This window comes from Odocoileus virginianus, chromosome 21 (assembly GCF_023699985.2).
Source record: "Odocoileus virginianus isolate 20LAN1187 ecotype Illinois chromosome 21, Ovbor_1.2, whole genome shotgun sequence".
Lineage (NCBI taxonomy): Eukaryota > Metazoa > Chordata > Mammalia > Artiodactyla > Cervidae > Odocoileus > Odocoileus virginianus.
Genome location: NC_069694.1, coordinates 6,997,193 through 7,022,034, shown reverse-complemented (window position 1 = coordinate 7,022,034; position 24,842 = coordinate 6,997,193). Strand labels below are relative to the sequence as shown.

The 24,842-nt window shown below is 35.9% G+C and overlaps 1 protein-coding gene across 3 annotated transcripts in view; it reads left to right on the top strand.

Moving 5' to 3' along the window:
- Positions 1-17,387, top strand: part of N4BP2 (NEDD4 binding protein 2) — a 51,531-nt gene extending 34,144 nt beyond the window's left edge. For all 3 annotated transcript variants that reach the window (XM_070451992.1, XM_070451993.1, XM_020878971.2), the window contains 5 exons: positions 473-611; positions 5,020-5,208; positions 6,154-6,322; positions 12,498-12,621; positions 14,002-17,387. In XM_070451992.1, coding sequence (XP_070308093.1) covers positions 473-611; positions 5,020-5,208; positions 6,154-6,322; positions 12,498-12,621; positions 14,002-14,047 — 667 coding nt within the window. In that variant the 3' untranslated portion in view covers positions 14,048-17,387. The remainder of the gene's footprint in view (positions 1-472; positions 612-5,019; positions 5,209-6,153; positions 6,323-12,497; positions 12,622-14,001) is intronic.
- The last annotated feature ends 7,455 nt before the right edge of the window (positions 17,388-24,842 follow it).

Sequence of the window (24,842 nt, the reverse complement as noted above, 5' to 3'; positions counted from 1 at the left end):
CCTTTCTATATCTCTGCTTAGAATTTCTTTGACTGGAACCCCATGGTTTAAGTAAAATGTGAAATTTGACAGAATACAATGTCAGCGTAAAGATTTATTGTCTGTTTTTGATGTATGAAGGAAGCTGAAACGTGTGAATTCAACAAGGGGACTAAGTATGGGTGATAGATGAAAGAAAGAGTTGTGGAAAATCTATCTGGAATAAAAGATAAGAAAATGAATTAATTATTAATATGTTGCTTTTGGGTATTCATTTTAAAAATTAATTTTTGAGAGCCTCTAACTTTACACTTTCTGTTCATTCTTGAGTCTTAAGATGCACAATGAGCATTTAATTTTGATGTTTAAAACTAAGAAGTGAGCCAATTTTTCGTATTCTTCTAAGATGTTTTAAAGATTGCCTTTGTTAATATTTCCACATAACTTTTATTTTCATTCGTTGACCTCATATATGTACTTCAACTCCCTGCAGCTATTCATTAGAACACACAGTGCAATTTCTAAACTGTGTTCTTGAAGGAGACCCTGTAAAAACAGTGGTAGCACAAGAATTTGTTCACCAAAATGAGAATATCACTTCTCACGCTGCACAGAAGTCTAAGGAGAAAAAGGTATAGAGCTTCTTAGTTTTTACAATAATGGTAAATAATAGTTATGTATGAAATATAATTGATTTGTTAATGTTTATTTCTCACCATTTTTTGTAGACTAGAAATTTAGCCAATGATAGCATATTTGGTTAATAATATCTGCTCAAAATAATGAATTTATAGCTGATTATATTTTTTTCTTCAGTGTCTTTGTCCATGACAAACATTTGAATTTCTTTAACTTTTCTTGTGTAGACTACACATGAAACGTATGAGGTTTAATTGAGTAACTATGGAATGCAATATGATGGGTCTTAGAGTATAACTGTGTCAGACCTGGGTCTCCTGGATTGCGGGCAGAGCCACTGGGAAGCCCAGAAACGTTTAGCCGTTTGAGGAACTGCCAAACGCTGTCCCCAAATGGTTACATTCTTTCACGTTTCCATCAGCAGTGTATGAGGGTTAGACTCTCTCTACATCCTCTATGACACTTTGTTATCATCTTGTCTTTTTGATTAAAGCCGTCTGGGCAGATGTGAAGTTGTTTGATGGATACCTGGGATTTGTTTTAGTCAGGTAATGTAAGACACCAGGCATGGAAATGACACGAAGGAAGAAGTTTATTACAGTTACAGAGGCAGGAGGTATGGCCCACCACCCAGAGCCCCATGAGGAAGCACCAGCGTCAAGGAGACAGAGGGAAGGGGAAATGTGCACAAGAGTCTTTTTTCGTGGTTTCTATGAGGAAGACTTGGCAGAGCAGGGGAATAAGTATGCTCAGGATTGGCTCGTTTGAGTAATGTCAGCAGGCTCTGGGGCATAGGAACTGTGCCTAGTTCCTGGAGCCTGGCTTCGGTGATCAGGGGGTGTGAGTGGTGGCCAGAGGGTGAGAGCCCATGAGGGAAGTGGTTGTGGGTGTGGGTTCTAGGTCGGATGGTTTGCATGTGTAAAGTGTGCCAGCAGGCGGATTGTTTCCAGTCTCTAGGAATTAGCTAACCCCAAGGTGGGGGCTTTGTCTCTAGGCCTCATGTCAAAGCATCAGAATATAAGAAATAAAAGACAGTTAATACGGAAGTGGTATCTCATTGTGATTTTGATTGGCATTTCCCTGATGGCTGGTGATGTTGAGCATCTTTTGATGTACTTATTGGCCATTTGTATTATATCTTTTTTGAAGAAATGTCTATTAATATCCAAAGCCCATTACAATTAAAAAAAATTTCTTTAGTCGTATGAGTTTTTATATAGTCTACATGCAAGTCCCTTTTCAGACATATGACTTGCAGACTTTTCCCCATTTCATGGGTTGTCTTTTCACTTTTTTGCTGATGTCCTTTGAAGCACAAAAGTTTAAAAATTGATCATGTGCAATTCACTTCTTTTGTTGGATGTACTTTTGGTGTCATATCTAAGAAACTATTGCCCAATCCAAGGTCACCAAACTTACACCCAAGTTTTCTGTTCTTTCAAGATTTTTATAGTTTTAGTGCTTACATTTAGATCTTTATATATGGTGAGATAGGGGTTCAGGTTTATTCTTTTGCATATGGATATTAAGTTATCACAATACCACTTGTTGCAAAGATTATTTTTCCCACATTGAATTTTCTTAGCACCCTAGTTGGGAATGAATTGACTATAAATTTTTTTTACTAGACGCTCAATTTCATTCCATTGTTCTGTGTGTCTGTCATTATGCCCGTACCATAGTCTTGACTGCTGTAACTTTGTAGTAAGTTTTGAATTTGAGAAATGTGAGTTTTCAACTATGTTGTTTTTTTACCCCCAAGATGATTTTGGCTATTCTGGTCCCCTTGCAATTCTGTGTGATTTTTAGGATCAGCTTGTCAGTTTCTGCAAAGAAGCCAGTTGGAATTTTCATGGGGACTGTATTGAGTCTGCAGATCAATTTGAGGTGTATTGCCATCTTACCAATAGTGTCTTCCAATTTGTGAATGTGGAAGTACCTTTCAATTTATTTAGTTCCTCTTAAGTTCATTCAACAGTGTATTGTAGTTTTGAATATAAGTTATACATGACTTTTGTTAAATTTATTTCTAGGTATTTTATTTTTTTTGATGCCATTGTAAATGAAATTGTTTTCTTAATTTTATTTTTGGATTGTCCACTGCAAATAGAAATACAATTGATTTTGTATATTAATCTTGTATTAGTTTTAGACTTTTTTTTTTAAATAGTCCTCAGTCATCCTGCTTTCCTTGTGAATAAGACCACTCATGGATAAACCCGTGTGCTCCTTTTTTCCTTTGACTGTTTCACCAGAATTTAGCTGATAGGACTTGGGTAATTTTGGTGTTCATGTGATCTGTTAGTATGTACACAGAGCAGGAAGTATCTGGTACAGCTGATGCCTGTGTTCATCCTGGATAGGTGTGGTATGTTATCTATTAGTGTGTGCACGGAGCAGGAAGAGTATGGTACTACTGTTGCCTGTGTTCATCCTGGATAGGTGTGGTATGTTACAGGAGTCAAAGAATACAAGATGATGGTGAGACCTTCAGTGCCAGACTGGGAATAAAGATTCCTTTTTCTCCTGGTAATAGAGCCAGGCACTCTTGGTCATTATGGCAGAAGAGGAAGCGATTGGGAAGTGTGCTTGCTGAAAGTGGGAGATGGTTAGAAGATGTTAGAATCAAGAAAGGAGAGTTTGTGAGTTGTATACACTGGCCAAAACATAAGTTTGATTAAGTTATACCGGAGATAAGTTATACTTAGCCTTTCTCAAAAAAGTGTAGGCAGATGTCACAACACTGATACAAATATTGTTAAGATTTGTGAACAGAATAGTCTGTCTTTGATATCCCCGGACCTTAAAGGACCAGAGATACTAAAAGAGAGTATCGTGATACTGGTAACATTCTGGTTTCCCTGTTTTGTTCAAGAAACTAACATTTATTTAAAACTGTGTTTTGTTAATACTAGTACCTTTTCCCTTTAAGTTGTTAATGAAATTTGCAGGTTTGTTACCTTTGGAAATGGTTTTAATATTACAGTACATCATGCTTTCAAGAGAATAAGTGATACTAATTATGTGAATTCTTAGGAAGCATGTGTTTCACTTGGCCCTAGTTAATGAAGTTATAGTAAACCATATCACTGTGAAAGGGATATAAAAATAGATTTTGGTTTTATTTTAAAATGAGAGTAGCTCTTATTATATACTTTTTTTTTTCTTTTCTTGTTTTGGGCGTTGCCACGTGGCTTGTGGGATGTTAGTTCCATGAACAGGGATCAAACCCAGGCCTAGGAAGTGAAGGCACAGAACCCTAACTATTGGACGGCCTGGGAATTCCCTGTTTTTTTTTTTTCTTTTTTAAAAATAAGAAGTTAAGGGTCTCTTCCCAGAGAACCAAGTGTGATTTGCATTTTTTAGTATGAATACCAATAGAGACTTTAAGGCTATGAAATATTTATGTTTGTAATATTAGGCACTATGACTTTTCAAAGGTCATAAAAAGTGTTTTCTTTTTTTTTTAATCCCCTCTCTGCAAAATCTTTGGTTTTATCCAGAATGCAAGCTATATACTCATAGACTATTTAAACATTAGTATGAAATAGTTAAACAGTATGATTATTAGTGAGCATGACATAAGGATGTAGGGCCTATGAATATTCTTAGGTAAGGGAGAGTTGTGGGTATTGGTTGCAAAAATAAAAATATATTTATAGATTTTTGACTATAGTAATGAGTTAGGAATGTGGTGATACATTTATGTTATTCTTTTCTATTTGGTTTAGTGTTGAAGCTAATTTGCATAATTTCATGATCTCATGTTTTAAATTAGAGTTATTTAGTTTCTTTAAGTTTCCATATGGGTAACAGCTACTTGATCATATTTCAGAAAGCTCAAAAAGTCAACACTACCATAGTGGCTAGTTGGTTGAATTGATTGAAAACTGCCCTATAAACCTCCTTATGATTTTTACCTACTATCAGGCATGGTCATTCCATATGCTCTTCTGTTTTCAAAAGAATATTTTTCAATTATTTTATTGATTGGTTTTTTTAAAATATAAATTGCAATATGCCATTACTTCCTTCAGTGATTGGACTGACACTATGAATGGGTTTGCAAACTAAAATTTGGAAAATATTGCATTAGATAAATGAGTGTTATTTGAATATTTTCTCTCTTTTGGTTTGATTTTTTTATTTCCATAGTTTTAGAGAACTTTTTAACATCTCCTTAGATAAGAGTGGTTAAAAATGGAGTACCCTTATGGTATGAAAAAGTTAATGATGGTTGACAAGTGCATGACTTACTAGGAAGACAGTAGGGAAATACTGTGTTTTTTTAAGAAGAAAGATAAAAATTAGTAGAACCCAGTTTTCACGTACAGACTCTGAAGGTAAAGTTTGTGTGTTCTCCTTTTCTTTGGGTTGTCCTTATTGTGTAACACCTTGCAGGCAAAGAAATTGAAAGAGACTGAAGATATACCAAGTGAACCATCTTTCCAGGACTTTGAGTACCCAGAGTATGATGACTACAGGGCAGAGGCTTTTCTGCACCAGCAGAAGAGGATGGAATGCTATAGCAAGGCCAAAGAAGCGTATCGGATGGGGAAGAAGAACGTGGCCACGTTTTATGCCCAGCAGGTAAAGAGGAAGGCCAGTTCTTTTTTTCTTTGTCATTTATGATGTCTGAATAATCCTGAAGGAGATAATGCTCATATGTGACTGGATGAAGTTATTCTGGGGAATGTAGATGATATTCTGTAAGTGGTGTAAAGTGGCCTACTCCATAAGGACTGTGTGGCCTGAGAATCCCAGCAGTCCCGATCTCTTTTAGGCTGGGTTCCCTCGTTCAGTACTGCTTCTAAACAGTTACACGTTTTATGGAGGAAACGCAGCGGGATGTTAGTAATGGCCTTCCCAGGTGGGATTACAGAGGACTTGTGCTTTCTATCATGCTTGAATTTTTAGTTAGGTATCACTTTTCCTAGTTAGAAAAAGAAAGTTGCTTTGATATCTTCCAGCGAAATAGACTTTCTACCGAGGCTTATTTGGCATGCATGTGCTCTGTCACTTCAGTTGTGACCCCATTTGGCATATTGTTAAAAGAAATCTGATTGATTGACTCTTTGTTTTCTTGTGGTTCCACGTAGCTTACTTTTTTATGACTGAGCAGAAAAAGTATCAAACTGGTATTACCTAGTGAACAACAATAGCAGACCTTAAGGGATGACTTCAGGGGTAACTCTAAGTTGTTAAGAGGGTTGAGACTCAGGATTATCAAAAGGTAAACCACTGGATTCCTTCTTGAGATGGATGTTGTTTATTTGTCTCCCTCTTCTATGATTTTTGGGTCAGAGAATGTATTAAAAATGATGATCCAGTAGTTTAAGAACTATGTTATTAGTTCACTGAAATCCACCTAAATTTTTGGTGCATTTTTGCATATTAGCCCATTGCATTAAAAATTTTAGGTTAATTTTTCCATTTTTTTTGTTCTTCTTTTTACTAGGGCACTATTTGTTTTCTCATTGCCTGCTAAGTAGCAGATATGAAAAGTGATCACTGGTGATATGTTTATATTTAAAGGGTAGTCTCCATGAGCAGAAGATGAAAGAAGCTAATCACCTTGCTGCCGTGGAGATATTTGAGAAAGTCAATGCCTCCCTACTGCCACAGAATGTTCTAGACCTCCATGGGCTGCATGTGGATGAGGCTATAGAACATTTGACGACAGTTTTACAGCAGAAAACTGAAGGTAGGACTGTAGTCATGACACGTTTTTAATAGAAAGTATATCTTTGTTTATATTGATATAACTTGCAAATTCAAGGGAGTCTGAATGTGCAGGCTAAGGATATGTGTGCCACACTGATAGATGTTTGTATTAGACTCATTCTTCAAGAAAACCTTGGGAAAGAATTCTAACTGCCTTGGCCATTAACATTTTTATTTTCCTGCTTCAGTCTTGTTTGTATTCCTTTGTTATACTGGGCATGTATATATATCAAACCAACTTTTGGGCCTCAAAGGGAGGGCATGATGTAATCTGAGAATTCTCTGGACCTTTCAGGGATATTACACTTCTTTGTTCGTAGACATTTACTAGAGCTATTAGATACTTATTAGATGTCAGTTGCTCAACAGATATTTAATAAAATACAGAAGGAAATAAGGTGATAGGATTTTTATAGAATTATCATAAATTCAGGATTTCTGAGTGTTGGCATTATAATGGTGTGCCCTTCTCCCTTTCTGCTTGTATTTAGTCTTTGCAGGTCAATAGGAAAGCTACTGCCTGCCTCTTAAAATTGTGTCATGTAGTTTATATGCATTAAAGCATCTTGTTGGTTTATTATCTTGTTTCCTTTTCATCACCATATGGTAGCACTTACAAAAATTCAATCTCTGTAGTACCCAGACTAATACTAGGGAATCATCTAATACTAGGGAATCATCTCCTTTTACCACTGCTAAGATATTTTGAATTCTCAACTTGACTTTCTTTTTATCTTCCATTTTATTGTGGAGGCATAAAATCCATGCCTCAGTTATTCTTTGTGGTTCCATCATACTGCTCTGTCATTGATAGCTGTATTCTGGTTAATTAGTTTATATATATTTTAGAAAGTTGTATACTATACGTTATATACGTTTATCAGTTCAACACATATCAGTTGTATTATTAGTTAAATACTTGCTTAAATATAATTGATATAAAAGGTTGAGAATTCATCTTTTTATCATGCAAACCATGTGGAAAGATTGCAGAGTAAAATAAGAACACCTCTGTACCCATGAGTGTAAAGTAACAAGTGGTAACATTTTACTGTATGTGCTTCTTTATTTATTTTTTTTTCTCTTACCTTCCTGGTGGAAATAAACACCCTTCAGTTTGCATTCATCATCAGTCTATTTATAGTATTCCTTTTGTGAGTTTTAAAAATGAACATATATGGTGTCACACTGTATCATCAGCCAAGTTCCTTATTTTCACCCAATCCCGTTTTCAAGATCTACTCATCTTACTCATCTTAATGGATTTTTTTAAAAATTATAACTGCTGTATAGTATTATGTGACCATGTCATAATGTGCCCATCTCTCTATTGATGGGCATTTTTATTTTGCATATCAACATACATGTCTACTCTTATTACTATCTTTTTTTCCTAGCTTTTTATATTGAAAAATTTAAAACCCACAGAGAAGTTGAATGAATTGTATACTGATCAGTCATCAACATTTGGCCACATTTGTTTCTCTCTCTAAAATTGCTTTCTGCTGAACCATTTGAGAATAAGTTTTAAACATTGTGGTGCTTTGTTTTTGAACACCTCAGCATGTTTGTCACTTGAGGACAAATTCATTTTCCTACATAATCACAATACATTATCACTTTTAAGGCATTTGACATTGTTAACAAAGTATTGTCTAACATACCGGCCATACTTAGTGATTTCCAGTTGAATGGAAAGGTCTTATGTAGCTGTGCCATTTTCTACCCCCAATCCAGGATCCAGTCATGCATTGCATGTTCCAGTTGATGGTCCCAAGTCAGTAGCCTCCTGTAATATAGAGTAGTTCCTTTGTCTAATTTCTGTTTCCCATGTCATTGACATTTTTGAAGATTCCAAGTCAGTCGTTTGGTAGATTGTCGTACAGTTTTAATTTGTCTGGTTGTTTCTTTGAGGCTAGATTCAGTTTAGAATTTTCTTGGTAAAAATGCTGCATAGGTGATGTTAGGTCATCCTTGGTGAACTCATTAGAAGACATATATGGTCAGTTTTCCCTTATTGGTGGTGTTAAATTTGATTTCTTAGCTGAGGTGTGGAACTCTATCATATCAGATTTTGCTTTGTAAATGTACTTTTTCTCCCTTTGTAATCAGTAAATTTTGGTGATTGATTCTTTGTGACTGTGTGAATAACTGTTTTCATACAGCTGTTCTCATTTTTCCTTACGATTTTAGCATTCATTTATGATCCTTGTCTGAATCAGTTATTTTATTGGTGGTTCCATGATGGTGTTTTATAGTTTGTATTCCTTCTGTGTTTATTAGCAGACATTCTTTATTGATAGAGGATTTACCTCCCCCACTTGTTTTTTAAATATAATTTTGAAAATCTTGGAGAAAATCTAGAAAACAGCAACAAAGATTAGAAGAGAAAATTTAAGAGCAGCTTAAATACATTATTTAATCTGGAGAAAAGAAAAATTCCTATATAGAAGTATTATAAGGGAATATTTTGTCTACAGAGGATGAATATTTCATTTACTCAATAAAAACTTGATCATCTTCTATATTCTTGACATCAAAGATAAAGCAGTGAAAAAGACACACAATTTCCGTCTTTATGGAGTTTGCTATTTAGTAGAATAGATGATAGTGAATGACTAGTTACATAAGTTACATAATTAGCACTGTGATAAGGTTGCCATGTTTCATTTAGCATAATTCCCCACACCCCTACAAAGTTGTTTCTGCCCTGCGTCTTCATCCTTGTCTTGTGTTTGGCTTCTCTTCGATTTCTTTATGTTTATCTATGTTACCACTTGTTGACTTCAGACTAAATTAGGCTGCCTGTTAAAAACCTCTGCTAGTACTCTTGCGTATCACAGTATTTATAAGAAGCTTCTTATAGAGTTGACTTTTTGCATGGGGGCTGTGCTGAGTCAGAGCTGCATGTGAGCTTTCTCTAGTTGCGGCAAGTGGGGGCTACTTTTCCTTGTGGTGTGCAGGCTTCTCGTTGTCTGCTCATTGAAACGGCTTCTCTTCTCGTGGGGCACGGCTCCAGGCGTGCCGACTTTAGTAGTTGTGATGCCCGGGCTTAGGTGCTCCATGGCATGCGGGATCTTTCTTGACTGGGAGTCAAACCTATGTCCCCTGCATCGGCAGGTGGATTCCTAGCCACTGAACCATGAGGGAAGTCCCTGTAATTGATTACTAAATGTCCATCTTTTTGGCCGAAAATTGAGTCAAAGATAATTATTGAATCATTATTGTATATTCTGCTTTCCACTCAACACTTTAAAAACCTTTTGAGTAAGTGACTGAATAAAGAGTAGGTATTCCTCTCATTTTATAGATAAGGAAACTGATGACTTAGTAAGTTTGATAAAATGGAAAATAATAAGTGTTATTAAGGATTCAGAGAATTGGAACCCTCATATATTGCTGGTGGGAATGTTAAATGGTGCAACCTGTGGAAAAGGTTGACATTCCTTGAAAGGTTAAGCATAGAGTTACCATATGACCCAGCAGTTCTGGTCCCAGGCTTGTACACAAGAGAATTGAAATCATAATTCATCCACACAGAAACTTATGTGTGTTCATAATAGCCAAAAGGTGGAAACAACCCAGATGTCTATTCACTGGTGAATGGACAAAATGTGGTATATCGATACAGTGGAATATAATTAAGCCATAAATAGGAATGAAATGCTGACACATGCTGCAACACAGATGAACCTTGTCAGGATTGTGCAGTGTGAAAGAAACCAGATACAGAGGGCCACATGTGATATAATTTCCATTTACATAGATTGTCTAGAATAAGATCCATAGAAACAGAAAGTTCATTATTGTTTTCTGGGACTGGAAGGCCAGGGATGGAGACTGAATGCTAACTGGCACAGAATTTCTTTTTGAGATGATGGAATGTTCTGGAATTAGATCATGTTGATGGTTGCACAACATTGTAATGTACTAAACCGCACTGAATTGTACATTTTAAAATCGTGAATTTTATGTTAGGTGAATTTCATTTCAGTAGAAAAAATTATGAGAATGAAAGCGTTAAATAACTTACTTAAGGTGTTGCTTGGCAAGACCCAAGATACAAACCTTCTCTGGAAGCCAAAGCCCATCTTGTGCACGCTACCTGTGGTGACCTGTGGTTATGGTTGGCTACCACCAGATGGTAGTGTTTTTGAACAGAAATGTGTCCAGGGGAACAATCTGTGGCTCTGTCCCACATTGCTTTTAGTTGTAAAAGGTGATGGTCAAAATTAGGGATGGATTATTAAAAAAAAAAAATCTGACCCTTTTGTGTCTTCTGATTGAAATATATACACCACAACCACCCATGAAGGTTTTTGCCCCCAAATAACCAGAAGCAGATAAAGCCTTTAGATCTGACTACTGCTTTGTTCAGATTTGTAGGGAATAGAGGAACATGTTAGATGACACCATGGGGATACTAAATCCAGACTTTAAATATTTAGGATAAATGATCTTATTTTTCCAACAAATTGAAAAACCCCATCACACAGGGGGAAGAACCTTTTAAAAGTTAAGAGGTATATCAGCCAAATACACAGGGATCAAACCCTGGTCTCCTGCATTGCAGGCAGATTCTCTACCCTCTGAGCCACCAGGGATGCCCTTTGAAATATATCAACCAAATACAATGTGTGGACATGTTTCAACCCTGATTCAAACAAATCAAAGTAAAAATATGTTTTTGAGACTATTGGGGGAAATTTTTAGCCATTTTTAGAAACATTAAGGAACTACTTTTAACTTTGTAAGATGTGATTGTGACATTGTGGTTATGTTTTTTTTAGAGAGTCTTTATCTTTTAAAATACATACTGAAATATTTACAGTTGAAATGATAAGAAATCTGAGAAATGCTTTAAATGAGTTTAAACAGGAATTATAAATACAAGAGCAACATGTCCACTTTAATTCCAGACTAAATGTTGCCTTGGAGATATGAGACTTCAAAAACAATGTTTGTGGATCTGCTAGAGTCTTACGGCTGGAGAAGGCAATGGCACCCCACTCCAGTACTCTCGCCTGGAAACTCCCATGGATGGAGGAGCCTGGTGGGCTGCAGTCCATGGGGTCGCTAAGAGTCGGACACGACTGAGCGACTTCACTTTCACTTTTCACTTTCATGCATTGGAGAAGGAAATGGCAACCCACTCCAGTGTTCTTGCCTGGAGAATCCCAGGGACGACGGAGCCTGGTGGGCTGCCGTCTATGGGGTCACACAGAGTCGGACACGACGACTTAGCAGCAGCAGCAGTCTTATGGCAACTTAATGAACAGAGTAGGAGTATTTATGGGCGTATGTATTTTATGCTAAAGGTCATAACCTGTGCTGTTTAAAACTGAGGAGTGAATACCTACTGAAGTGTTAAATCAATTCTTATTATAAACAGGTTTTTTGTTGTTGCTATTTTATTGTAACTGTTACTTTCAGATTTACATACTTGATTTTCACAGGCTCATTTCCAAAGCAGGAGCTATGGTCTTTTAAGAGGCTCAGGTTCATTTGATATTTTAAAATCATCTATTTGGAAGACTTTCTTATGTTAATAATTGATTATCTTTAACAGTAAGACTGCAGTCCATCCTATAATTAGTGGGTTTGCTAATGGCTATTCCTGAGGGTGATAGCCTATAAAGCAGTTGCCTCATACCTCATTTTACTGACAAGAAAATAGGCACAGATAGGCTAAGAAACTTGTCCATGGTCCCAATACACAGTCATTTAGTGGCAGAGCTGCTTATAATAAAGATCAAAGCTGTCTAGCTTCGTAGAGTAGAGTTGTTGTAAAGATTCTTAGTTAATAAATGTGAGTCACTTAAAGTGATGCCTGATTCCATGTGTGTAATAATTGTTCAGTATCGTTAATATTATTGTTGTCATCACTGTTTCAGAGAGAAATTCCGGTAGCACATGCATGTCTCTCTCCCCACTCAAGTCCCACCCAAGTCTTTAGGTGGATCAATTGCTGTGAAGCTTCCATACTTAAAAGTATAGATGAAACATACATTTAAAAACATCGGTGTAGGACTTTTTGAAGTAATAAATCTTTAAATCCTCATGAAAACGATTTCGTATGTGTTTGAGTAAAGTTTGTCTTCTGTTGAGAATGTAAGATAAATAAATTTTAACTGTTCCAATTCCTGTTGTAACAGAATTTAAGCAGAATGGCGGTAAGCCCTATCTCTCTGTGATAACGGGGAGAGGAAACCACAGCCAGGGAGGAGTTGCTCGCATCAAACCAGCTGTCATTAAATACCTCACAAGCCATAACTTTAGGTGAGTATAGATTTCTGTTATCGATAATGACAGTTGCCCATATGCAGATAGTAAACACTAATAGTATGCTCAGAACAGTTGTTAAGATAGTTTACTAAATTTAGCCATCTGATTTTAGCCACAAATTTGTGATTAAATTATGATATGTAACATCCCTTCTGGATTTATGATGTCTAGTAAATCAGAAATGAAAGACAAATTGTTTGTTGTTTAAGTAGTCATTTGAAAAAGCTATTTCTATCATAAATTTAAAATTTAAAAGAAAATATTCTTTTTTTTAATATATAATTCAAAATAGATTATACATATCATCAGTTTAGTTCAGTTCAGTCGCTTAGTCGTGTCCGACTCTTTGCGACCCCATGGACTGCAGCATGCCAGGCCTCCCTGTCCATCTCCAACTCCTGGAGTTTACTCAAACTCATGTCCATTGAGTTGGTGATGCCATCCAACCATCTCATCCTCTGTCATCCCCTTTTCCTCCCACCCTAAGGTTATTGTTTAATTCTTTTGAAAAGAAGTACATATTTGTGGGTTTGGGAAGAATTTGGAGCTCCTGCTAAAATGTGATTATAATTTGTATGTATTTAAACTTTAGTGGAAATCTCTAGTCAGTTATGAATTTACACATCTTCATAAATTAAGTGCCGCTATTGGTCTTAGCTGGCAAATACTAAATGTCCTTTTTCATTAAGTGATTATTATTCAGTAACAGCCAAGAAGAAAGTCCAAGAAGAAAGACTTGTTGATGGATAGTTTCCCTGAGGAATCCCAGTGCCCTCCTTCCCTTACTTCTGGTTTCAGTTATTGTGGCCTGTTTTATTTATGTCATGTAATAAAATGTTGGCTATATTATAGAAGATGGTAGCATTAATTCTGAGCATGAGAACAGATGACATTTTAGGGTTACTTTTACAAAAGAAATAGGCTAGAACATTATCATATTGGAATTAATCATCTGTTTTAGAGACTGGTGGTATTTCTTTAAATTTCACACTGAGGAAGTTTCGTGTTCTGATAAATCATACTTAGCTATGGAAGTTTCTTCTTGGTACTGTTATAATGCAGAGAGAGAATGTAATTCAGACATCATCATATCCTTCATACAGCTTCATTAACGTCAAAATCAGGCTTGAGAATTTTTAAAAATCTTAAATTGTAATAACTGTTGTTAGGAGTAATCCCCAGCCTTAGTCATGTATTTATTTTGACAGTAGATTAAAAAGAACACAAACATAGATGTTAGTCCTTGATTTAACTTAAAGGAGAGTGCTTTGATGGTGAATATTATGTTTGGTATAGGCACTTAGAATTGGTTACAAGATATATTTCTTAGTCGGTTTGAAATTTTTATCTTTAACTCTTTTTTCATTTTTGCAGGTTCTCTGAAATTAAACCAGGGTGCTTGAAAGTCATGCTAAAGTAAAATAAACATCCTTGACTAAAAAGTGTGATGGTTTGTAGCTTAAAATTAGTTTTATTTGCAGTGATTTTGTCAATTTTACGTAAATGTATGTTTTATTAGTAGTGATGTCCAGTTATAAACAGAAAAACATGTTTTTCAAAATTCAAGAGAAGTTTAATTTTTACTGAATCAAATGCCAAATATATCATCTATTGAAGATATTAAAGAGAGTTTTTATTGATTACCAGATGTCTAAGAAAATTATCAGCTGTGGTTTTAAAGATTGAAATGCTCTGATACTTTCTCAGACAGAAAATTTTACCTTTATATAAATTGTTTGACATTTTGTAAAGTCTTAAAGGCTTCAATGAGAGGTATTTAAAGTGCTTTGAGATCTGGTGGTAGTAGCAGTACTGAAAGAAAGGAGATCTAACAGAAACCTTTGAGTGCTGTTTGATTTCAGAACGATACAAACAGTCATTTTGCCGTATTCTGCAGGAAGGAAGACACTGTTGCCCTTCTGCTTGGTATGTGGTTGTGATCGCTTACCTTTGTTCCTTCTTTCTGGGTGTGTACATTTCCTGGAAGTGAAGTTGGGGTCTGAGATTATGTTTCAGGTTTATACCTTCCATAGGCAGACAAGTTTTCAAAGGCGTGCTGCTGTCTTCTAGAACTACTCCTAGTCTTATAGCACTGCCTGTGTGATATTTATTGAAGACCGTACTAGAGAGCTATATTTTGTATTTGAGGCATGTAATTTCTAAACTAGAGTAGGTAAAATCCTATTAACTTAAAACAGATACAGAAAACATTTTTGATAAAGTCATAAAAGCAATTCTTACAATTTAAACGTTTTTTACCTTTATTTTTAAAAAGAACCAACTTTCTGAAAGGAAACTTTCACTGACTTCTTTTTTCTTGGTCAGCTGAAAAAGCCCTGTTAGTATACTTGTCAGTTATAACTTCCTTTACACAAGTTTAGTGTGATAAAGTATAATTTTCCAATATGAGACACTCGCTTAAATAAATCTGACTTTGAATATGAAGGGTATTTTCAACATACGTGGTTTTAGCAAAAGACTGTATTGATTTTTGATAAGCTTAAAAATTATTTGGACTAGAGGTGATAGGATTTAGGAATGTGCTATTACTGAAAGAATTCCCAGACGAGTAGACATTTTAATGAAAATAAAATTCAGAAACATGTTTTTATATATCATGAAAGCATGCTTGTAAAAGAAGAGCCATATCATTGAATTTATTTCCATAAAAATATATGTTTATTATTTAGAAATAGTGACTGGTGTTGAAGTTTTATTCACACTGTTACATTTGTGGTAATTTGTTAAAAAAATGCCAACAGTTTGGCATATGTTTTTTGTGAGGTCTAGAAGAGTTGTATACATTAAAAATAAAACAATTCCTTTCAACACATTTAATTATAAAACTACAACTGTTAATGGAATAAAACCTTTCTGTGTATAAATTGATATGATTTAAGAAATGTGTATAACAGTACTAAAACCTAGAATTATTTGAGCGTATGCAGCTGCATACTCATTTTCTGTGTTTCTATATTTCCTCATCCCAGTTTAAAAAAAGACATTGCTTTTGAGTGCTTCAACTAGACTTTACTTCAATATTAATTATTATAATTATGATTAATATGGGAGCAGTCAAAAAGAATAAGAAGTGAGGTATTTTGTGGGCAGAAATCAAATGAAAGAACCTATGTTTTGAACTGTACCAACTCTGATTTTATGCTTTATTTTGGTAAATCTAGGGCATTTCTTCTTAATCATCATTCATAAAATATATGGAGAAATTTTGAGCATTATAAATGTTTTTATAAAGTTGTTTTGTACCAAACTGGCTTCTAGCCCACTATCTAGTATAGTTTAAGCAACATGTAATTATGAAAGAAAATTTTATAATGGCTCTTTTCTTGTTTTGCGTGTTTCTAAATCCTGTATGCCAAAGGTAAACAGAGTTTGAGGATTATCAAATTTTTCTCTTTTACTCATTTCTAAATCCTGTGTGTCAAAACTAAAGATAATGTGGGGCTTATCAGAGTTTTCGTGTATGTTTTGGCATATTCGTTCTAATACATGACTTACTAGAATGGCTCTTTGCAAAGTTATTAATATTTTAAAAGTATAACAGGTCTGTAATTTTGGAGGATTTTAATAACAGTTATATTCTTTCGATAGTCTCTTACCAGTATCTCCCAGGGGAAGATGAGCACTAATGTCGAAACCACAGGGAAAGTGGGGTTGGACAGAGCGGACTCTGAACAGTATTTTCAGTCTGTTCATTTCCTTCCTTAAACATGAGAAATGGAAGTATTTTGTCTTACATTTATTGGCTGTTCACGTATCTCTATATTATTTCAAGATGAGGTTTCTTTATATTAGTGTTTCAATACTGCCTGTAATTTTAAGGCCTTTAAATGTGGGACATACTGTATAGTAGAAACCCCAACATAACACTTTAAAGTGTCTTGTGTATTATAACACATTTTGGAGAGAAATGCTTTATTTTGTCCTTTTTAAATTCAAGGGTTTTGTATGCTTAGAAAAAAGACATGTATAATAATAGCAAGATTGGTTATTTCTGAGCTGGAAATTGGAAACTTTGAAACTCAGGAAATTGCTCTGACAATGTTTTGACTGCTCTCAATTTAAGAAAATGACACAGTGTATAAAAAAGACAAAAATAACGTGTGCTGTTTTCTCCAATTGCTTTTTCATTGTGCAGTTGAGGTGAAGTTTGATAATTTTTCTGTGTTGTGGTTAAATATTGCTTATTTTTATTTACATGGTAAAGAAAACAGATTTAAATGTTTGTGTGGCCAAAAAACCTTGTCATTTAAAAGGTAAAGTAAGTTTAGGTAGAATGTATGTAAATGGTGCTTATTTTTAAATGTAATTCAAGTTTACAGTGTTACTTAATGTCTCTTTGCAAAATTTGTTAGAGAAATAAGGCTAGAATACATCTACACCCTGAAGAGCTTTTTATAACTTCACATTATATGGTGACAAATTTTACTGTTTTCCTTAAAGTTGAGCAAATGACTTTTATGGTCCAAATGATGAACCCATTTATTAACATATGATTGAGAATTAACCATGAGACTTCTCATTAAAATATAATATTGCAACTGTCTGTTGGAGAATATATTATAAGATTTTCAGACAGTCTGTTAGAAACAAAATCCTTTTATTTGTACTATAAAGAAAATGTAATTTTGCTGTTAACTCTGTACTTTTTTATTGAAACTGTTTTATAACTTTGCTTTTAAAATTTCTTATGAAACCATTTGCAAATTGCATACTTAATTTAATAAAATACTTTAACCACTGCTCAGTGTGAGGATATCCTTTATTTGGTGCAGTGGGGTTAGTGGTTTAAATATTAAAGTACATTTTTATGTGTAACTTAATATTTAATATTTCATATGGTCACAATCTCCACTTCCCTCCTCCTCCCCTCCATTCAAGCAGTTCGGCCTTTATTCTCCCATTGCTTCAGGGGAAGGATGTGACCAGCAGAAAGGAAAACCAAAGGAGTGTTCCTAACTTTCATTTGCAAAAGCATACACTCTTAGGGACCAGTAAAGACCAGCAGGACAGACAAAAGGATGAGACAGAGGACTTCTGTCACTCCACTCCACCCCATCCTCAACACAAAGACGTTTCGGATGATACTACTCTTATGGTAGTGAAAGTGAAGAGGAACTAAAGAGCCTCTTGATGAAGGTGAAAGAGGAGAGTGAAAAAGCTGGCTTAAAACTCCGCATTCAAAAAACTAAGATCATGGCATCCTGTCCTATCACTTCATGGCAAAGAGATGGGGAAACAGTGGAAACAGTGGCTGACTTTATTTCTGGGGGCTCCAAAATCACTGCAGATGGTAACTGCAGCCATGCAATTAAAAGATGCTTGCTCCTTGAAAGAAAAGCTATGACCAAGCTAGACAGCATATTTAGAAGCAGAGACTTTACTTTGCCAACAAAGTTCCATCTAGTCAAAACTATGGTTTTTCCAGTAGTCATGTATGGATGTGAGACTTGGACTATAAACAAAGCTTAGCACCGAAGAATTGATGCTTTTGAACTGTGTTGTTGGAGAAGACTCTTGAGAGTCCCTTGGACTGCAAGGAGATCCAACCAGTCCATCCTAAAGGAAGTCAGTCCGGAATATTCATTGGAAGGACTGATGCTGAAGCTGAAACTCCAATACTTTGGCCACCTGATGCAAAGAACTGACTCATTGGAAGAGACCCTGATGCTGGGAAAGATTGAGGGCAGAAGGAGAAAGGGACAGCAGTGGATGAGATGGTTGGATGGCATCACCGACTTGATTGACATGAGTTTGAGCAAGCTCTGGGAGTTGGTAATAGACAGGGAAGCCTGTCATGCTGCAGTCCATGGGGTTGTGAAGAGTTGGACAATGACTGAACTGAACTGAACTTGTAATTTCAAGGGAAAAGTGTCAAAAATTTTTTATTTTTATACCACAACTTTTATTCTAATTTAAACTATTTTGCTGTCACAAAAAAGGGCTTCCCTATAGCTCAAATGGTAGAGAATCTGCCTGCAGTGCAGGAGACCTGGGTTCAATCGTTGGGTCGGGAAGATTTTCTGGAGAAGGGAATGGCAATCCACTCCAGTATTCTTGTCTGGAGAATCTCATGGACAGAGGAGCCTGGTGGGCTACAGTCCTTGGGGTCACAAAGAGTTGGACACCACTGAGCAACTAACTACTACTACTGTAGCAAATAGGGGTCTGCCATAGAACACTTCCACTTACATCTTACTAGCCAGAACTCAGTCATGTGGTCACATCTAGCTGCAAGAGAGGCTGGGAAGTTGTCTTTATTTCATACTACCATATATTTTGCTAAAATTTGGGCATTCTCTCAAAGGAAAAAAATATATGAAGAGAATGAAGCCTAGTCTCTGCCACATTATTTTTGATTATTGAGTATAAATAATGTGAAAATTCTTATAAATTTTTTCAACAAGTCTTTGTTGATTACTATGTGCTAGAAATAACAAAGGAACTCACAGTTGTATGTATTTTAACTTAAATATTCAAATAGCAACCAACATTGCTGATGGAATGGGTTTTCAGTTGATGACTTAACTGCTAATGGGATCACTTTTGATCTAATGACTCAGTTGTGGCAACTAGATTAAGTATGTAAGTTATTTCTAGTGATACTGTTTAGTTAATATATTTGTATAGTGACATTTGTGTTTTCTTAAACATTCTTTAATCCATCCATGTATACAAGCTCAGTACTTGGTACAGGTGATGTAAAGCCAAGTAAACTGGGGTGCATGTGTACGCGCTTAGTCGCTTTAGTTGTGTCCAACTCTTTGCGACCATATGGGCTGTAGTTTGCCAGGCTCCTCTGTCCATGGCATTCTTCAGGCAAGAATACTATAGTAGATTGCCATGCCCTCCTTCAGGGGATCTTCCTGATCCAGAGATCAAACCTGCATCTCTTACGTCTCCTGCATTAACAGATGGGTTCTTTACCACTAGTTCCACCTGGGAAGCCCAAACTAGGATAGGGGGATATAAGTATGTAAATGTCCTGAGAATTAGAAGCTATGTATAAAAAATTGTGCAAGCATAGAGGGGAAATAAGTAATTCTTTCTAGAGGTGGTAAGCTTGAACTTTATTCTCTTGATTTTTTTTTTTTTTAATGACTGTAGGAAAAAGGTTAAATACTGCAAATTCATGACTTTTGTCCATGTATAACCATACAGTTACACCATTCATAGGTTCTGGAGCATTTCTCTGGGTAATCTTGATTTAAATTTAATTATGTGACTGGTGTAAGATAGGAGTTCCATTTCATTGTTTTGCAAGTGAATATACAATTTTTCCAGCACCATTTATTGAAGAGAGTATCCTTTTCCCCTTGCCTATTCTTGTCGGGTGTCATTGGGTTTATTTCTGGGCTCTCTGTTCAGTTCTGTTGGTCTGTGTCTGTTCTGATGATTACTATTGCTTTGTTATTTTAAATCGGGAAGTGTGATGTCTCCAGCTTTGTTGTTTCTTAAGATAGCTTTGGCTCTTCAGGATCTTTTGTGGTTCTATACAAAATTTAGGATTGTTCTGTTTCTATGAAAAAATTCCACTGATGGAGATTATATTGAATCTACATTGGTTCCTCCCTGTAGCTCAGACGGTAAAGAATCTGCCCGCAATATGGGAGACTTGGGTTTGATCCTTGGGTCAGGAAGATCCCCTGGAGAAGGGAATGGCAACCCACTCCAGTATTCTTACCTGGAGAATCCCACGGACAGAGGAGCCTGGTGGTCTTCAGTCCATGGGATAGAAGAGAGTCAGACACAACTGAGTGACTGACCCTTACTTCCTTACATTGAATCTATAGATGATTTTGGATAGTATGGACATTTTAATGTTAACTCTTCTGATCCATGAGCATGAAATAGTCTTTCCACTTGTGTCTTCAGTTTCTTTCATCAGCCTCGTGCAGTTTTCATGGTATATGCCTTTCACTTCCTTGATTGAATTTATTCCTAGGTTATTTATTGTTTCTGATGCTGTCTTAAGTGGATTTTGTTTGTTTGTTTTTGTGTTCTCTTCGGTTGCACTGGGTCTTCGTTGCTCTGTATGGGCTTTCTCTAGTTGTGTGCGAGCAGTGGGGGCTGCTCTTCGTTGTGGTGTGTGGTCCTCTCATTTTGGTGGTCTCTCTTCTTTCAGAGCACGGGCTCTAGGCCTGTGGGCTTCAGCAGCTGCAGCCCGTAACCTCAGGAGCTGTGGCTCACGGGCTCAGAAGCTGTGTGGCACAGGGCTGAGCTGCTCTGCAGCGTGTGGAGTCTTCCCAGACCAGGAATTGAACCCATGTCCCCTGCCTTGGCAGGCAGATTCCTGTCTACTTTGCCACCAGAGAGGTCCGTAAATGGGGTTGTTTTATTTTTTGGTGAAATAGTTCATTGTTAGTGTAGAGAAACACACCTGCTTTTTGTATGTTGATATTGTATCCTACAACTTTACTGAATTTGTTTATTAGTTCTAACAGTTTTTGTTGGAGTCTTTAGAATTTTCTATATGTAAGATGATATCATCTGCAAACAGACAATTTAGCTTCCTTCTGATTTGGTTGCCTTTTATTTCTTTTCTTGCATAATTGCTCTGGCTAAGACTTCAGTCCTGTGTTGAGTAGGAGTGGTGAGAGTAGGCAGTGTTGTCTTATTCTTTTTTTCTTTATTTTTTGCCACCTATGTTTGACTTGTAGGATCTTAGTTCCCTGACTGCTAATTGAACTCCAGCCTTTGGCAGTGTGAGATTTTACCGTTGAGCATGACATCAGCTGTTGGTTTGTCATATATGGCAAGAGTGATGACTAGTAGAGACAAGAGAACAGAAACAGATCTTTACAAACTATCTTTGTTGTAAAAAATTGATTAAAACATAATCATAAAAATCATGAAGGATCATAAAACATGGTCCTATGTTCTTAAGGACCATATATGCAGAAATCTTAACAAAATGTTAGAAAAATAAATCCAGTGGTATATAAAAAGGTTAAAATCACAACTAAGTGAATTTTTCAGGAATACAAGGATATAATTTACCACATTAACAGAAGGGGGAGAAAAAAGGAAAACATATTTATGATTAACTTCCTAGATACAGAAATGAGATGTGATAAAATTCAATACTTATCATGGTAAAATATTTCAGATAATTAAGAACAGAGAAGAATTACTTTAGTCTGATGAAGAGTATTATGTTAAAAGCACAAATATACTTAAATGTAAAATACTATAATCTTGCCTTCTGAGATTGGGAAACTGGATCTATATGAATTAAGATCAAACTGAATTCCTGTCTAACAATATACATATGTGGGCTCCAGAAGGATTAAAGACGATTGTGACAGTTGAAGTTATAAAGTTGTGCATGATATCAATTTTAAGAATTCTGATTTATTATTTCTGAAAATGGGATGAGCCTTACCATAGACTTAATTTTTATAATTGCCATTGGCCATTATTTTCTACAGTTAAGCATCTCTGAAATCAGTATGCATCTTCATATGGTGCATATGAGGTTTCATTAAATATCATAAATAGTTTAGAAAACATCTTTGTGACGTAGAGATGGAAAGGAATTTAAAGCTCTAGAAACAAAAGTTATAAGGCAAAAATATAGTGCATTTGATAAAAAATTAAAGTTTTCTGCCCAATGAAGAACATCATTCTCCAAGCGAGGCTTCATTAGTATGAGAACCAAGAACTTCAGATGTTCACTGGATTTAGAAAAGACAGAAGAGCCAGAGATCAAATTGGCAACATCTGTTGGATCACAGAAAAACAAGAGAATTCTAGAAAAACATCTACTTCTGCTTCATTGACTAGGCTAAAGCCTTTGTGTGGATCACAACAAACTGTAAAATTCTTAAAGAGATGGGAATACCAGACTATCTTACCAGAGCATTCTGGTAGTGCTTAGTTGAGTTAAAATGTTTATATATCCTGTGGCACAGCAATCATACTTCTGGGTGTATCCCAAAGGGATTTCTCCACAAGTTCACAAGAATGCTGGAATTTGGAGGTAATTTGGGTCTTTGTCACCAGGGGAATGTGAAAGTGATGGATAATACACTATTGAGGACTGTGAAGGGTTTAAAAGCAGTGGGCATGATGTACACACAGCAATGTGGACAAATCTTAAGAACAGTGGAGTGCGAAAAAAAGCTATGCATCACAATACTGTTTAAACAGTGTTATATAATACTGTGTAAATTAAAAATACATATAAGCAACAATACATGTGTTACAGCAGCAGATAACAGTGATACACATGGAAATAGAAAGTTTGCCTGGCGGTGAGGAAAGGATATGAAAATGAAGGCAGCAGAAAAGAATTAAATCAATAATATGTAGGGGCCTTACACAGATCAAAGATGATAGTGTGCCATGAACTAGGGAGAATGACTAACTGAACCCTCTGCTATAAACCCACTAAATACGTAACTTGTAACAGTGGGAGGAGGTCAAAGTCTGCTTATTTCTAGAAACTCATGCTTAGACATCTGCTAATGCTAACGTGGCATGGTGGGGTCAATGGTTACAGTAATTGAGATGTCTTTCTGAAAAAATACCTGGAATTGTTTTTGTTCTGTGACCTGAACCCTGACTAATAATACAGTGAGGTTGCTCAAATTCCTTAGCCTGGTTAGTAAAATGAAAAAAAGTTATCCAGGATCTTAAGCTATTTAAATTTTACTGGAAATGTCATGCTTCCCAGAAACAAGGAAAACAGTAAAACGTTTATCTCTTGAGAGACTTGTGCTTGGCCATAGCAGTCAACAATGAAATTAGACTTTTGGGTATAGTTACACATGTAATTTTGACCAGTTATGGAAACCATTATCCAAATGGCTTTTGGGAAGTTTTCTACTCTCAGCTTTATATAAGCTAAAATCAACAATCAAGGGAGTCTAGGAAGCTCGGACTTATAGTTTATCAAGAGAAAAACAAGACACATTTTACCTGAACTATCATAATAAGCTAATGAATTGGCTTCTTTTTAGGTGGGTCTTGGTAATACCATCTCTTTAGAGTATAGTGAATGAAAAGATCAATTGGATAATACTGTAAGGAAAGATTTACTGCCTTTGATATCCCAATGATGGGTCAGTTTGTTTATCCCCATTAACTTTACAGTTGTGGTCCCAATCTGATTGAATGCAGAATGTTCCGGTTTTTGTTTGTTTTGGTGACTTCTACTATCCCAGAAAGATATCTAATACTTAGAATCTGGTGCTCAAAAATAAGTGGAAATTACCATATATTGCCAAAAACAAACCCAGATACTGGTTCAAGCCTGTAGTTTATAGGGATTACAGAGGGTTGTGTCAACACTGTGGATGCAGCCACCAAAATACAGGCTGGGAGACAAACAGTCTCTTCAAAAATAAGAAGGGACCACCTCCCCACAAATGGAAAGGGAACCTATACATTGAGATTTAAGATGCACATTGGCCAGTCACAATTTGTAGTCCTTATTTGGGTGCTGGTTCAGAAAAGAAGTATAAAAATTTTTATGACAATAATAAGACAATTGGCAATGTGAAGATTGATTGGATACTTAATTATATTAAAGAACCTATTTTTAGAGATGATGTTACTGTGGTTGGTGTAGGAAAACCCAGGCTTTCTTTCTGTGTGTCTCTTTTCTGTGTGCCTCCTTCACCATTTGCATAGAAGGCCTAACTTCTGCTCGTCAAGTGTGTGGTGTTTCCCCCACACCGAGCGACTGTCTGGGACACCAGCAGGTGTTCTGCCGTTCAACTCAGTTTGACACTATCTACCCATAACTTGGCTTTTTAGCAGAGTGAGCAATAGCAATAAACACATGGCTTTCAACTTACTTCTGCCTGCCAGATTCATAAGAGTATATCTAATTGGTGGAAACTCTTTTATATTAAAAATTTTATGAGCAAGAGGGGTTTAGGAAATGTAGTTTTAGACTTTCCAGCCTCTACTACTAAAAGTCTCAAAGTGGAGCTGGAGGGTGAATGGTTAAGTGTACATATTTATAACACTGATGGTACTAGTCAAATCATGCACGAGAAATAAAGTAGGTCGATGTGTTTATAACAAAAGCCTTGTGTGTCAACTAAGATACATAGAGATATGCCAGGGGTTACCACAAACCCAGGGTAAACTTAGCACGTCTTTCAGGAGCATTAATTTTACTCGATGGCAAATAATGCACATTATTATATAATGTACCTTATTTGTATATTAAAACAAAAATGGAT